Source organism: Scylla paramamosain, chromosome 32 (genome assembly GCF_035594125.1).
Source record: "Scylla paramamosain isolate STU-SP2022 chromosome 32, ASM3559412v1, whole genome shotgun sequence".
Classification (NCBI taxonomy): domain Eukaryota; kingdom Metazoa; phylum Arthropoda; class Malacostraca; order Decapoda; family Portunidae; genus Scylla; species Scylla paramamosain.
In genome coordinates, this window is record NC_087182.1 from 330,001 (window position 1) to 345,228 (window position 15,228).

A 15,228-nucleotide genomic window follows, 5' to 3' on the forward strand; every position below is an offset into this window, starting at 1 on the left:
CATTTTCTTCATCATCAAACAACCGAATAGGGACCAAAAAGGTATGTTCCTGGTTTCCTTTGTATTCCTCCTCCTGCTCCTCCTCCTCCTCCTCCTCCTCCTCCTCCTCCTCCAGTCCTGTAATTCACGCAGATCATGAAAACTAGCCTTACACAGTCACCAAACGCCCTCAGAACTGTTCCAGCCAAGCATATCTGTTATTTCTCACCTCACCGCCAGAATCAGGTTACGAGACACACTACGCCGATACGCGATTCCACCTTGGCATTCATCGTGGTCTCCTTGGGGTGGCCTTTGTGCTGGTACAGGGAGTAAAGGTCCCTTACCTGCAGGACGGAGAGCACACTCACAGCCGAGCTATAGTCGCCACTTGAAAGTTTACACACACGCACACATGCTATAATAGTGATGCTTCAAATTGTGATGCAGACTTTATTTTTTTAAACTCTTTTGTCGTCTCTCTGTCATTGTTTTCAAAGGCTACAGAGGTGATAAATTGGGTTCTCATGCATGTTTCCCCCGTTAATGATGCAGAATTCATGTTAAATCATCGCTGGAATTATGGGAACCTTGAAAACCTTAGTGATTTCCAATAGAATTGTTTTGAAAGACCGCGGAGATGATTTGTAAGATTCTCATGCATGTTTTTTTCCTTTAATGATGCAAAATTCATATTAAACCATCACTAGAATCGTTAAAGCATCCTTGAAAGCCCAAAATAAGTGTTTTAAAAGGCCTCACAGATGATTAACGATGTAGAATCCATGTTAAACTATTACTAGCATCATAAAGACACTCTTGAAAACCACAATAACCTTCACTAGACCCTGTTAAAGGTATCCCATGTAGATAAACCTGCGAAACATTTGAGAACACGGTTTTTATTGCCATTCACCGAGACAAATCTTTATGCTGAGCGTCTCGTCCTTCTTGAAAGTTGAAGTGTTGAAGGGAGACCATAATAAAACAGATATATATGGTGAGGCGGTCATCTCGTCTTATTAACAAGAAGTGACGTGATGGTGACGAGAACACGGGAGACGAGAGACGAGGCAGGGCTGTGTGATGAGGATGTGGTAGAGGAGTGTGTGTGTGTGTGTGTGTGTGTGTGTGTGTGTGTGTGTGTGTGTGTGTGTGTGTGTGTGTGTGTGTGTGTGTGTGTGTGTGTGTGGTGGTCTTCATACCCGGTGTGTGAGGTGGTGACGGGCTGTGATGGATGGTGAACATGACTAGGGGGAGGGGCGAGAGGACGTGAGTCTGCCGCCCGCCATCACCATCACCACCACCATCACCACCACCACCACCACCATCACCACCACCACCACCACCACCACCACCACCACCACCACCACCACCACCACCATCGCCAGCATCCTTTCCATTGTGTGAGTTTTTCTGCGCGTTTGTTGAAGGGGAAAAAAAGCGCCAAACAATGTCGTGGTGCCCTTTAAGGAACCGACTTACGAGAGAGAGAGAGAGAGAGAGAGAGAGAGAGAGAGAGAGAGAGAGAGAGAGAGAGAGAGAGAGAGAGAGAGAGAGAGAGAGAGAGAGGGGGGGGGGTAAGGGGTGGCGAGGTGTCAGTGGTATGACGGATGGTGTTGGCGACAATATGTGCTTATTACCCGCGCATTACAGAGACAGCTGAGCCCTACCCTGCCTCCCTGCCTCCTTGCCTCCCTGCCTCCATGTCTCCCTGCCTCTCTACCTCCCTACCTCTACCTCCCTACCTTTCTGCCTCCCTGTTCCTCTGCCTCCTTGCCTGCTTCCAGATTTCCTCTTTCTTTTATTCATTTTTACATGTGTTCTTTCTTAATTCGTGTCTTTATTTTAGCGTATTTTGTATTGTCCTCTTCTTTGTATTTCAGTATCTCTCTCTCTCTCTCTCTCTCTCTCTCTCTCTCTCTCTCTCTCTCTCTCTCTCTCTCTCTCTCTCTCTCTCTCTCACTTTTGCCATTCACTTTAGTTTTCCACTATATTTGTACGACTTAGAAAATTAATTGGCTACAGAATGAAAACATGAAAACTCTCCAAATTCGAGCTACGCAATTCTCAATCACTGTGGAGAAAAATTGAGTGTGTTGTAGTCGAGATTTGAGTAGATAGTGAGGATGGCAAGGGCTGGAAGGAGGGAGAGAGAGAGAGAGAGAGAGAGAGAGAGAGAGAGAGAGAGAGAGAGAGAGAGAGAGAGAGAGAGAGAGAGAGAGAGAGAACCTTAGGCTTAGTGCAAGAGACTTCAATGCGGCGCTACAAACTCATCCACAATAAAGTACAAAGGAACACAAAGAAAGAGCAGACTTGTTGGTGTTTATCAGATTCCTTAAGATAACGTGATTGATGTGAAACTGACTTCATTCAGATTCATTTATTCTTTTTTTTTCGTTTCTCTTTTCCCTTTACTGATTTTTTGGTTTATCTATACTCTCTCTCTCTCTCTCTCTCTCTCTCTCTCTCTCTCTCTCTCTCTCTCTCTCTCTCTCTCTCTCTCTCTCTCTCTCTCTCTCTCTCTCTCTCTCTCTCTCTCTCTCGTAAAAGTATGCAATTTTACAGCAATGCAGATAAAGGAAAGACGACTGGTTGACTTTTGTAGGTGGTGATGGTGGTGGTGCTGGTGCTTGTGATAGTGGCGATGGTTGTGACGCGTTATGCTGAGTGGTGATGAGGTGTATGTGTGTGTGTGTGTGTAGCGAAATCTGCTCTCTCTCTCTCTCTCTCTCTCTCTCTCTCTCTCTCTCTCTCTCTCTCTCTCTCTCTCTCTCTCTCTCTCTCTCTCTCTCTCTCTCTCTCTCTCTCTCTCTCTCTCTCTCTCTCTCTCTCTCTCTCAACATTTAAGTGATTCTACCAAAGGCACGTAGTACATTTTCAGCCGTAATTTTTCTCTTCCTCCTCCTCCTCCTCCTCCTCCTCCTCCTCCTCCTCCTCCTCCTCCTCCTCCTCCTCCTCCTCCTCTTTTCTTTTATTCAACTTAACAGCCTTCTTCAGCATCCCTTTCTCTTTTTAGTCCAGCTATAAACTCCCACCCTCACTCTCTCTCCCCTATTTACACTTACGGTTAGGAGACTAAGAGTAACGTTGAGTGTTGTGTAGAAGAGCTTAGATTTTGACGAGATCAGCTGTGTGTGTGTGTGTGTGTGTGTGTGTGTGTGTGTGTGTGTGTGTGTGTGTGTGTGTGTGTGTGTGTGTGTGAGCGAGAGAGAGAGAGAGAGAGAGAGAGAGAGAGAGAGAGAGAGAGAGAGAGAGAGAGAGAGAGAGAGAGGGATTTGTAGCGGCATCTGGAGCTTTATAATATCACCTGTGTCTCCCTGACGTACTCAACAATATAGAAATAAACATATAGTCTTCATACTCTCCATATTGGGATCTTAAGAGTGATCCATGCATTCCTGTGTCATGGTAACATCACCCTTCCTCATAAAGTCCTGAACCGTTGTGTCTTTTCTTTTTGCATATTCCTCCTTGTCTTTCTCCTCCTCCTCCTCCTCCTCCATCTTCTTCCTCATTGCTAGGCCCTTCAAGCACTGCTGCTCATATCGTAAATATATTTTGGCATGCATTTTTATCATTCTTATTTTACTAGTCAAGGTTTTTTCCGTGTGTGTGTGTGTGTGTGTGTGTGTGTGTGTGTGTGAGCAAGGTGTGGACAAGTAACGCGTGTGTCTGGCGATACCTGCGCCATATGTTCAGGTATTTATAATGGAAGGCAGGTAATTCAGAAGTACACGTATCGCCGTGTTCGCGAGGGGCAAGAGAGCACTGGCTACTGTCATTATTGTTTTGTGTAGTACTCCGCGCACGAGAATCTCAGGCCATAAAATACAATGATATCGCAATGACGCTAATCTGAAACCAAGACCTGGACACTTTTTTCTCTCTTCCTGGTAATCCTGGTTCATAGGTGGACGCGTGGGAGTGTATCATTTCCTTCGGGGAGAGTGTAGCGGGTCCCTCACATTCTTACACCCTCACTCTTACACGCTTGCTTGTACATTCAGCCCCTCACACCCAGTCCCTCATAACCAGTCCCTCACACCCAGCCCCTCACACCTAGCTCATAACACCCAGGGCCTCACAGCTCAGCTCTCTAGCACCAACTCAACAGTTTTTTTTTCTTTTTTTTTTTCTTGCATACGTTCCGAGCGAGAGAAGAGGGGGAGGAGGCGACGGTGTGTCGTGGAGTAATGAAGGGGCCGAGTCTCCACCGCTGGATATAAATAGCACCAAAAAAGCGCCAAAAACACACCGGCCATGATATTAGCTGGACATTTTACACGCTCGTCTCTTGGAAGGCAGGCGAGGGAAAGGCTGCAGTGGGGCTGTTTCTCTGCTAACTCTGCTAATTTTACTGTGAAGGGAGATTGCGAAATAGCATGTATGTACTGTGTTTTCCTCGCGGCTAAGGCGAGTAACGGTGACAACGGTGCTCGGGGAAAGGGAAAAGTCAAGTGTAGTGTCTTAAGGAGAGACCAGCTCCCATATTGTTGCTGTTGATGCTTTTACTCTTGGTGTTGTTGTTGTTTCTGTTGTTCCTGCTGTTGTTCTGCAGTTATCGTCGCTTTTTTTGTTTATTTATTTATCTATTTATTTAATAATTCTGCGAAGCTCTTTCCTTTGTCTTGTGATGACCGGCTTGTGATGACTTTTAAGTGGTATTTGTATGATGACTCCTTTGTGGTGACTGTGTGGTAATCTGTTTGTGATGACCAATAATAAGTGGAGTGTAGATGAGGTGTGATGACCGTGTGGTGAGTGTGTGATGCTTGTGATGAGTGTGGTAGCCTGGTTGTGATAAGTGTTTGATGAGTAATGATGAGTGGCGTGTAGATGAAGTGTGATGAGTGTGTGGTGATCTGGCTGTGATGAGTATGTGATGACTAATGATGACTAACTAGCATGTAGAAGTGTAATGAGTGTGTGATGCTTCCACGTGGGTGTTCTCATGGCAGGATGGCAAGGCTAAAGGAATGAAGCTAAAGAATGAAGCTGGATAATGACAGAAGTTTCATTAGGGTTAGAGGCTGGGATTATTAGGGGAATGATTAGTCTCTCTCTCTCTCTCTCTCTCTCTCTCTCTCTCTCTCTCTCTCTCTCTCTCTCTCTCTCTCTCTCTCTCTCTCTCTCTCTCTCTCTCTCTCTCTCTCTCTCTCTCTCTCTCTCTCTCTCTCTCTCTCTCTCTCTCTCTCTCTCTCTCTCTCTCTCTCATAGCCTCTAGCTGATGTGTCTCGAAGGAGGGAGCAAGAAGGGGACAGTTCAGAGTAACGGGGTTGGCCTTCTCTACTCTTAACTCCTGCGTGCTTTGCGACAATTAATTCTGTCTGTTAAGAAAAATTGTCTACCGCCAATTATATCACGTCAAGCACCGCCCGTGTTGTAACAGCTTAGCATGTGAGTGTGGCTTGACTGATTCTTTTTGTCTCCTTGGCGCGGTAAAGTATAAAGTGATGCAATAAAAGGATAGAGTGTTGGAATACCAGCTTATGTCTGCCACTACTTTTCTCTCCGCTGGAAGTTACGTATAAGGGAATGTGGTGGAGAGCAAGAGTTTATGAGCATCAAATGACTGTTCGTGTGTGATTTTTTCACGTTTTCATTATGGGTTTTAGAATATAAAGTGATGCAATACTTCTCTCTCTCTCTCTCTCTCTCTCTCTCTCTCTCTCTCTCTCTCTCTCTCTCTCTCTCTCTCTCTCTCTCTCTCTCTCTCTCTCTCTCTCTCTCTCTCTCTCTCTCTCTCTCTCTCTCTCTCTCTCTCTCTCTCTCTCTCTCTCTCTCTCTCTCTCTCTCTCTCTCTCAGACCCCACCTAACAACCCCGGAATGGAAAATAGTGAGTAATGATTTGGTATGATATGGTACTAGTGTAGTGTGCGTATAGCGTGACCTATCGGTAGGAGAACATGGTCAGGATTCATAAGAGCACTCAAGAGACCCTCCCTGACAGACGGGAATTAAGGAGTAAGGAGTTAATAAGGTACTAATGTAGTGTGTGCAAAGTATGAACTAAATATAGGAGAAAATAGTCAGGTTTCAGAAGTAAGGGAGTAAATTGAGTTGGTAAGATTTCATTGTAATGTGCATGTAGCGTGACTGGCAAAAATTAAAGGAGTAAGGAGGTGATATGGTACTAATGTAATGGGCGTATAGTGTACTTGTCAAAGCTTGGCGGAGTTCAACAGCCTTGGTGGGTCGAGATTAGCAGACAGAACCTGATAGTTTAATGGGCGGGTGAGTGTGGTGGCGGCGGCAAGTAATTGTGGTAGCGATGTGAGGCGGCGTCATCTACACCGGAACCAAGACATTACCTCCTCCATATTGACAGTGACCGCGCGTGCACTGTCTCTCTCTCTCTCTCTCTCTCTCTCTCTCTCTCTCTCTCTCTCTCTCTCTCTCTCTCTCTCTCTCTCTCTCTCTCTCTCTCTCTCTCTCTCTCTCTCTCTCTCTCTCTCTCTCTCTCTCTCTCTCTCTCTCTCTCTCTCTCTCTCTCTCTCTCTCTCTCTCTCTCTCTCTCTCATTCGCACTTGAGGCATGTAATCATCATATTCTTTCCTCACTGTCTTCCTTAATACTCATCCATCTGCGCCCCGAAGATGACCTGTCTATCTGTCTTGCTGCTTGTCCAGGCTCGCCCCTCAATTTGCCTGTCTGTATCCATTTGTCTGCCCATGTGTCCTCGTGTCTGCTTTTGTCATGCTCTCATGCGTGTGTCTGCCCGTCGGCGTCTTGGCAGTCATTCTCCTTAGCTGCTCCACTGCCAAAATTAGAGTCCAAATACAGGACTAACCACAAGCGACGACAGTTCTTAAGTTCCTGAGGTTCTTCCTACACTCCCACACTCCCGCGCGGGCTGACTGTACCTTGGTTTCGCTGCGGTCGTCTTCTCCTCCAGTCCTGCATTATCCCGGCTCCGCTAATCGACTGACAAGCAACATATGGAACTAATGTTTCGCTCGGATAATCTCAGACGGGACACTCCCAATGTTTAACTTGTTAGCAGATGAACTAAATGAATGACGCTTGTAAGGAAACTGTACTGAAGTTTAGTGGTAAGTTATATGTTGCTTGGGAGAGAGGCGTGAATGTTTTGTTGGAGGCTTGAGGAAGATATTGCAGTGGGTAGTGGTGGTGGTGGCGGTGGTGTGGTAGCAGCGCTTGGGTTATGGTTGTGGTATGAGGGAGGCGGTGTGAAAAGTTAGTGGCAGCGATGGTGGCAGTGGTTGTAGTTTTTGCTCCTGTAGTAATCTACTGGCTATGGATGTGGTTGAAGTGGTTGCTGCGGTTGTGGCGAGGTAGGAGGATGGTAGGGAGAGATGGCTAAAGTATGAGAATAACAACGACGCGGCTTGCAGCCATAAATCAGCCGGGTACATGTCTGAGCGCTGCGGCGGCACCACGTCTGCAATTTCCTCCCTCATGCAGCCCACAGGATCCAGCGTCAGGTCCTGCCAAGCACACCCCACTTCCCTCAAGAGCCTTCTTTACGTGCACACCTGGTCACAAGTATAGACCAATCCTCTGCATTCATTTCCTCTTGCAATACGTCTTTTCCTTCACTCTGAAGTCCTCTAAAGTGCTGAGTGTGATACCTGGGCATAGGTAGGTATGTTTCATATAGCGACTGCCGCGTGTAGGCCTGATAGCTTCTTGCAGCTTCCCTTATTTTCTTATATCCTTATGTCTCCTTGCAAACTCTGACAACTGATAGATTGTCGACTGGAGGAAGCACTGGTTCTTCTACTTTTGATCACTGCTGTATTTCGTCTCTACTACATCAGCCCACCTTCTCCCTGAGCACTCACTGGACCTCTTTAGGCCTGACATGGCGCGAATCCTCCTCATGAATACTTGATGCTTGATTCCCGATGAAGACAACAACATCCCGTGTATGTATTAGCATGTAAATTCAGCTCCATAGCTCTGTCCCCGCACCGTTCTCCGTTACTACGTTGGTGTTGATCTGAATCATTTGTGGATCGAGATGTTAAGTATGGAGAATGTAGATGAAGATAGAGCACAACTTAGCTTTATTCCAACAGCAACTCCTTCGGTGTTTCCCCACTGTTGGAAGGTCTGTGTGTGACTCGCGACGACGTATGCCAAGTTAGTGTTGCGTACTACTGAAAAAAAAAAAAACTAAAGGAATGATTAAATATTGTTGGGGTACATAAGAGTGTAAAGATTTTCGTTCTTACACCTCAAGAATATCTACCACTATACTCGTATATTGTCCTCGCGTCCTGTCTTCTCTGTGTGTGACTCACGGCAACTTACGCTGCGCCGAGATAGCGCTGTGTACGTGGGATGCTGAACCCGGCAGGCCGGGATCGGAACTCACCAGCCAGCCGGCCACTCCAGGGCATCATTCACCGAGATGGATGACGCGAGTGAAGGAGAGAGAGAAAAAAAAAATGATATATGGTCGACGTACCCGGTTCATATAGGGCGTGCGGCAGCCACTGGTCTCCCCGTGGAGGGTGTAGAGTGTTCATAGTGTACCCTCGAACCACACAGGGTACACAAGGAGTTTGTAGATGGTACATAGAAACAGTTTGCCATCACCGTTACTGTGCAAGGAGATGGAGGCACGATACAGTGATAGGTAACGGTGTTCCGGGCAGTATATTAGAATGAGTTAGTGCACAGGTGTGTTGGTAAAGGTGTAGCTTGAAGTGGATGTAGGACTCGAACCTGGCCACTCTTTCTTTTTCACCAAGACACAATACCAAGGTACATGGGTGAGATTAACATGTGTTCGCACCTTTTCCTTATCCTCACGCGTCCTGTTCCCAGGTTAGTTTACGAAGAAAGTGTAAGCAGCAGCAGACTGGTTAGCCCTTGCGAGGCTGTTCGTGATGAGCTGCAGTGTCTGAAGTAAGAGATATAGGAAAGGGGAAGGTGAGGGGGATAGGTGTGGAGGAGCGGACCTCCAGGTAAGTTATCACACCTGCTGAGTGACAGAGCACCGCGCGTGACCACACACACACACACACACACACACACACACACACACACACACACACACACACACACACACACACACACACACACACACACACACACACACACATGGAATGGCGATTCTTCAAGCCAAAAATAAACAAAAAAAATGGCAATAAATGTTGTTTTCGTCTTGAAATTTAAATTCACTCTTTGATTAATCACGAGGTAGATTGATATTGTGAAATAATACACATTTGCTGTTTATTTACCAACTCTTGACAAAAGGGACAGACGCAATCATCTCCTCCTCCTCCTCCTCCTCCTCCTCTCTGCTGTGCTGTCCTGTCTCTATTCCCTGTAGCTAGTTAGAAGTAGTTACCAAACAGCCTTGCAAGGATCAAAAGATGTGTTGCTGTTTGGCTTTCCTTTGCATCCCGTTGTATTTCTCCTCCTCCTCCTCCTCCTCCTCCTCCTCCTCCTCCTCCTCCTCCTCCTCCTCCTCATGCAGAGTCAAGACAGGTCACTGCGGGAATCCGAGATACCAAAACCTGTTGCTTAAGCTGTAATGACTGAAAAAGGAATACACATCATCATCTCTACCTCCTCCTCCTCCTCCTCCTCCTCCTCCTCCTCCTCCTCCTTTTTCATATGATAAATGAATGGAATAATAATAGAAGGAAAGCATTGACAACAAGAAGGGTTTTCATTAAACAAATAACACGGAGAAAAAATATATGCACAGAAAATTATGTATGAATGTCTGTACTTGCATGTATCGATCTTTTTGTGGGTGGGTGGGTGAGTGTGTGGGTGGAGATACGAGTACATTGTGTGCGCAGCGTGTAACGTCAGATTTCATGCGTCGTATATATATATATATATATATATATATATATATATATATATATATATATATATATATATATATATATATATATATATATATATATATATCTTTTTTTCTTTCTTTCTAAACTGAGCACAAAATGTACCTTCTTAAAAAAATATGAACATAAGCAAATGAGGGAAGCTGCAAGAAGGATATCAGGCCAACACATCGCAATCCCTGCATGAAACAACTATCTCCACCTATCATCCCCATGCACTAATTCATATAGCCTTTTAAATTTTGTGTTTTCTTGCCTGCGAAATGAACGGCACATACACACTCATCAGGATCGGGCTTCGAATGACAGTCTTTCTGAATCCCTCCCATTCGGGCTTTGTTTCAGGAGTTGCATCACCGCGCCTTTGTCAGCGTGTAACAATAAGTTGGTTGCCCCATATCCCGCCGCCCGTGTGCCGCTTCTGAGCATGCGCGCACCCACAATAATCTTACAGTGATGGACGAGGCTGGATGGTGTTACGCGGGTGGGTGAATGTGTGTTAGTATGAATGAGGCTTATCGTGGGTGGGTGGGTGGGTGGGTGGGCGGGCGTGGAGGGTGTGTGGTGTGGATTGTCAAGGCGAGGATATCACAAAAATAAATGTGACGCATAGTGACAGTAGGTGACTCGTTCATCAGAGAGAGAGAGAGAGAGAGAGAGAGAGAGAGAGAGAGAGAGAGAGAGAGAGAGAGAGAGAGAGAGAGGATGAATAACTAAAACATTAATTTTTTCCTTACCTACTTAGAGAAAGAGAACATGGGTAATGTACTAATATATAAATTTCTTCACCCGACAGGTAAGATGGCGATTCTGTTCACACCTGGCGGAAGAGAAAGGGGAACAGGTAGGTAAAGGAATGTCCCTTTTCATTACAAGTCCTTCCAAACTCCCTGTGACCTCCCATAACATCTCTGGTATTTCCTAACTCATTTCCTCAATCTTAACACGAGGAACGTAAAATGTAAGTCAGTATCTCTTAATGCTGAACACCGGGGAGCTGTCTGCAGTGGCTTAAGACTGAGGCTCGTGTTCTCTCTGATCAAGAAGATGATAAGTCGAGTTCTCAAGGATGTTTTTTTTTCCACTGACGGTACAGAATACTCCTTAAAGGTACCAGTAGAATCATTAAAACACTCAAAATCCTTGATCATTTCTACTAGAGTCTGTTCAAAGTAATGGAGGTAAAAGGACGAGACATTTAAGAATGCGGGCGTGAGTACTAGCGTGATTTTCTCCGTGGCCTCTAGGTGGTGAAGGTCCCGCGCAGACTGAGTGGTTCCAATGGATGTTTATTTATGCAAAGCAGTGTGTCCTTTACCACTCGTCAGCCTCTCTGTCATTACCGGCCTTGTGGTGCTGGTCCTTACTTCGTTCCTTAATTTCTCTTATTCTTGCGAGATTTTTTTTTTTTTTTTTTTTTTTTTGTGCTGTACTGGGAAAGCTTTCGAAGCCATGCAGTGTCTGTCCTCCTCCTCCTCCTCCTCCTCTTCATATTCTATCTGTGTCGTATCAAACCTATTCCTTCCTATGCTTTCATCCTTAGGCACTTCGTCCACGACTTATCAAATCTAGTATTCATTCTTATCCTTGCCTTTGCCATGCAGTCCCGCCTTCTCTCTTCACACTTCATCCACATCCTATTTTAACTCCATAATCTTTCCAGTCCTTTCCTTCGCCACTGTAGGTCTCTTCTCTCTTTTATAACCCTATACTGACAGTTTCCTTCTCTCTTCACACTTTATCTCCATGCTATCAAACTTGGTGCTCTCTGTGTTAGCCTTCGCCCAGCCTCGCCCAGCCTTGCCCAGCCTCGCCCAACTTTGCCCAGCCTTGCCCAGCCTGGCCCAACCTTGCCTAGGCTTGCCCAGCCTTGCCCAGCCTCGTCCAGCCTCTCCCAGCTTTGCCCAGCTTCTCCCAGCCTCCCCCAGCCTTGCCCAGCATCTCCCAGCCTCGCCCAACCTTGCGCTTCCTCGCCCAACCTTGTACCGGAGCCCGGTGGGAGGGTGTGGGCGGTGTGGTGGGATGAAGCATGCGGAGCTGGATTAATGATGTGTGTGTGTGTAATTTGGTTGGTCAATTTTGCCAAGTCATTGAGTGCTGACGGGCAGGCAAGTCTTGAGGCTGGGAGGGTGGCGGTGGTGGTGGTGCTAGTGATGGTGGTGGTGGAGAGAGAGAGAGAGAGAGAGAGAGAGAGAGAGAGAGAGAGAGAGAGAGAGAGAGAGAGAGAGAGAGAGAGTAACTGGCTTGGGACGTGATGCTCTCTCTCTCTCTCTCTCTCTCTCTCTCTCTCTCTCTCTCTCTCTCTCTCTCTCTCTCTCTCTCTCTCTCTCTCAATGTAGTACGTTGTTTTCCCCCAGCATTAGCGCCGGCAGGGAGACAAAGAAAGAGAGAGAGAAAAAATGAGAAAGCCCAAACTTTCCAACAATCCAGTCTCTTTCAACAAGCACACTCATTGACTCTCTTCGTTATCTTGTCACCATTAGCTCCCCTGTGTCCTTTCTTTCTTTTCTTACCACTGGCGCTGCTTCTGAGTCTGAAGGGAGCCCCTCGTGTACCACCACCCAACCCTCCCCTTCCCATCCTGGCCGCGACACTGCTTGGTCAGGGTGTGGGAGCATAGATAGTGTCAGAAAAGAGACAGGCTGGTGTGAGCGTGACATTTAACAACTGGAATTAATGTAGCCCAATTAACACCACGGCAGAGACAGAGGGAGAGAGAGAGAGAGAGAGAGAGAGAGAGAGAGAGAGAGAGAGAGAGAGAGAGAGAGAGAGAGAGAGAGAGAGAGAGAGAGGGGGGGGATGGGGTACGATGGCAGGCAGGCAAGTTTCTCACTACTATATCATCATTATGTAAGAGTCCCTAAGTAAGTGAACGTGCTTTTGCTCTTGTTTCCACTTCTTCTTCTTCTTCTTCTTCTTCTTCTTCTTCTTCTTCTTCTTCGTCTTCTGGTTTCTTCTCTTTTTTTTTGTTTCATCAAGGGGACACTTGTTTTATTCCTTGACCTCCACCTCTAATCCCTGACTCTCTCTCTCTCTCTCTCTCTCTCTCTCTCTCTCTCTCTCTCTCTCTCTCTCTCTCTCTCTCTCTCTCTCTCTCTCTCTCTCTCTCTCTCTCTCTCTCTCTCTCTCTCTCTCTCTCTCTCTCTCTCTCTCTCTGGCTAGCTGACTGGCTGGCTCGCGGGCTGCAGCTTAGGATTTATAGTATTTTCCCCGCCATAACGTGGACCATCCTATCATTACTGTTATTGAGGGAGATAGTTCGGTAGCACAGTTTGCCATATGGCCAGCCGTGTCCTGTGGCCGCCGTTGACATCCAGCGTCGAGAAGGCAGAGTGTGTTGCAGTGTGTAGTGTGCAAGTGTGGCGGAAGGTGGTCGCTCTGCTTGGCGAGGCCCCGGTGTTGTGCTGTAGTGTGGTGTAGTGTGGCGTGGTGGTGGTGCGGGTGTCAGACGGTCCCTGCCTCGTGGTGTGTTAGTGGTGAGGATGGTGGGAATGAAGTGCAGTTGTTGTGATAAGAGTTGACCAGTGTAGAACCTTGGAGTGACAGCCACGCGCCTCCCCAGCCTTTCTTGTCCGTGGGTGTGTGTGTGGGCGTATGCTCTGGGCCCATGTTGTCTTCACACTGGAGCTTATGACGCCCTACCCCCTGCCCTCCTTCCTTCAGGTGAGCCTCTGCCGCTGGCTACTCTGTCTATCTGTCTGTCTGTCTGTCTGTTGGTTTGTTTGTGTGTATTTATGCTTGGGCGTCCGTCTATCTCTCTCTCTCTCTCTCTCTCTCTCTCTCTCTCTCTCTCTCTCTCTCTCTCTCTCTCTCTCTCTCTCTCTCTCTCTCTCTCTCTCTCTCTCCGTCTGTTGGTTCGTTTACTTTCTCTCTCTCTCTCTCTCTCTCTCTCTCTCTCTCTCTCTCTCTCTCTCTCTCTCTCTCTCTCTCTCTCTCTCTCTCTCTCTCTCTCTCTCTCTCTCTCTCTCTCTCTCTCTCTCTCTCTCTCTCTCTCTCTCTCTCTCTCTCTCTCTCTCTCTCTCTCTCTCTCTCTCTCTCTCTCTCTTGGACTTAAAGACTGCCATCTTTTCTCCTAGTCAGTTCAGATAATCTGTATGAACTGTCAAGCGTTCATCTTCTCTTTTCTGCACTCTATTCGGGAAGTCACTTTTTACAGTACAACCAACTATCTATCTATCTATCTATCTATCTATCTATTTATATACTAAGCTATCATTCCCGCAAATATATAAATACATAGTTTTTTTCCCTTTTGCTATTGTACGTGTAAAAAGAAAACCTACAAGGAGCTGAGGTACAAAACATATATTGCTTCTGCACTTTTTGCCTTCATCGACATGTATATGTGGAAAGAACACTTCAATAAAAACTAAGAACAGGAGACGGGAGGTGGCGCCACTCTCGAAATCATGGGGAAGGTTTTCTGACCCTTTGGATGTAAGAGTGTTGTCTAGAGGACCCTTGAAGTTGCTGAAGGGAAGAAATAGAGAAACAGCATGAGGAATACACTTAGCTATACCATATATAAAAAGTGTATAGGGAAACAATGACAGTACAATGGATATAGGAATGTTGCAGAAGGGAAGGGAGAGAGAGATAAAAGTGTATAGAGAAACTGCTAATAGTACAGTGTGTGTGTGTGTGTGTGTGTGTGTGTGTGTGTGTGTGTGTGTGTGTGTGTGTGTGTGTGTGTGTGTGTGTGTGTGTGTGTTCATTTCGCAAGACAAGACGTGACATGTAGGAAGTTCTTAGTCTAGAAGAACCGGATACCAGCGATCTAGATCAATTCGGGGAAAGGAACGGACCAAGGAAGAGGAGGAGGAGGAGTTCAAGAGAAGAATAGGAGGAGGAACAGGAAGAAGAGTAAAGGATAGAGAATTTATCGGCATGTAACAAGGAGTAGGAAAATAAATAGAAGAGGGAAGGAAGTAACACAAACCAAGGAGAACACCACCAGAAATGAAGGAGACAATAATTAAAGCAGATCAGAAAAGGAAAATGAGGAAGAGCGTCAAGGAAGAGGAGGAGGAACAACTTGTGAGAGGAACAAGAGGTTGGTTCGTTCTGTTAACCAGGTCTGGAGAATGCTAGATTATGTAACACCCCAGAAATAAAGGAGACAACAGAAAAGATTGTTAAGAAAGAAGAGCAGATAAGGAAGAGAATCAAGGAGCAGGAGGAGGAGTAGCAAGTAATAAGAGTAGCAGGAGGCTCATTCTCTTGTCCAGGGAGTGTCTGACTGAAAAAAAAAAATATTGAAGAAGAGGAGTAGAAAGAGTAGATGAGGGAGAACTTCAAGGAGGAAGATGAGAAGGAGCAAATAGTGAGAGTAGCAGGAGGTTCATTCTCTTATCCAGGGTCTGGGGAGTGTTTGATTATGTCTGAACACCCGAGGCGGAGGAGGGGACAACT

At 46.3% G+C, this 15,228-nt stretch overlaps 1 protein-coding gene across 9 annotated transcripts in view; it reads left to right on the forward strand.

Moving 5' to 3' along the window:
- LOC135088936 (segmentation protein cap'n'collar-like) overlaps positions 1–15,228 on the forward strand; it is a 136,444-nt gene that overhangs the window by 85,804 nt on the left and 35,412 nt on the right. Inside the window, exon 2 of one of the 9 annotated variants that reach the window (XM_063984005.1) lies at positions 10,613–10,660. The exons of 7 other annotated variants lie outside the window; for them this stretch is intronic. In XM_063984005.1, coding sequence (XP_063840075.1) covers positions 10,613–10,660 — 48 coding nt within the window. Of the gene's footprint in view, positions 1–10,612; positions 10,661–13,098; positions 13,480–15,228 lie in introns of those variants that run through there. One more of the 9 variants, XM_063983997.1, reaches the window with a different exon arrangement.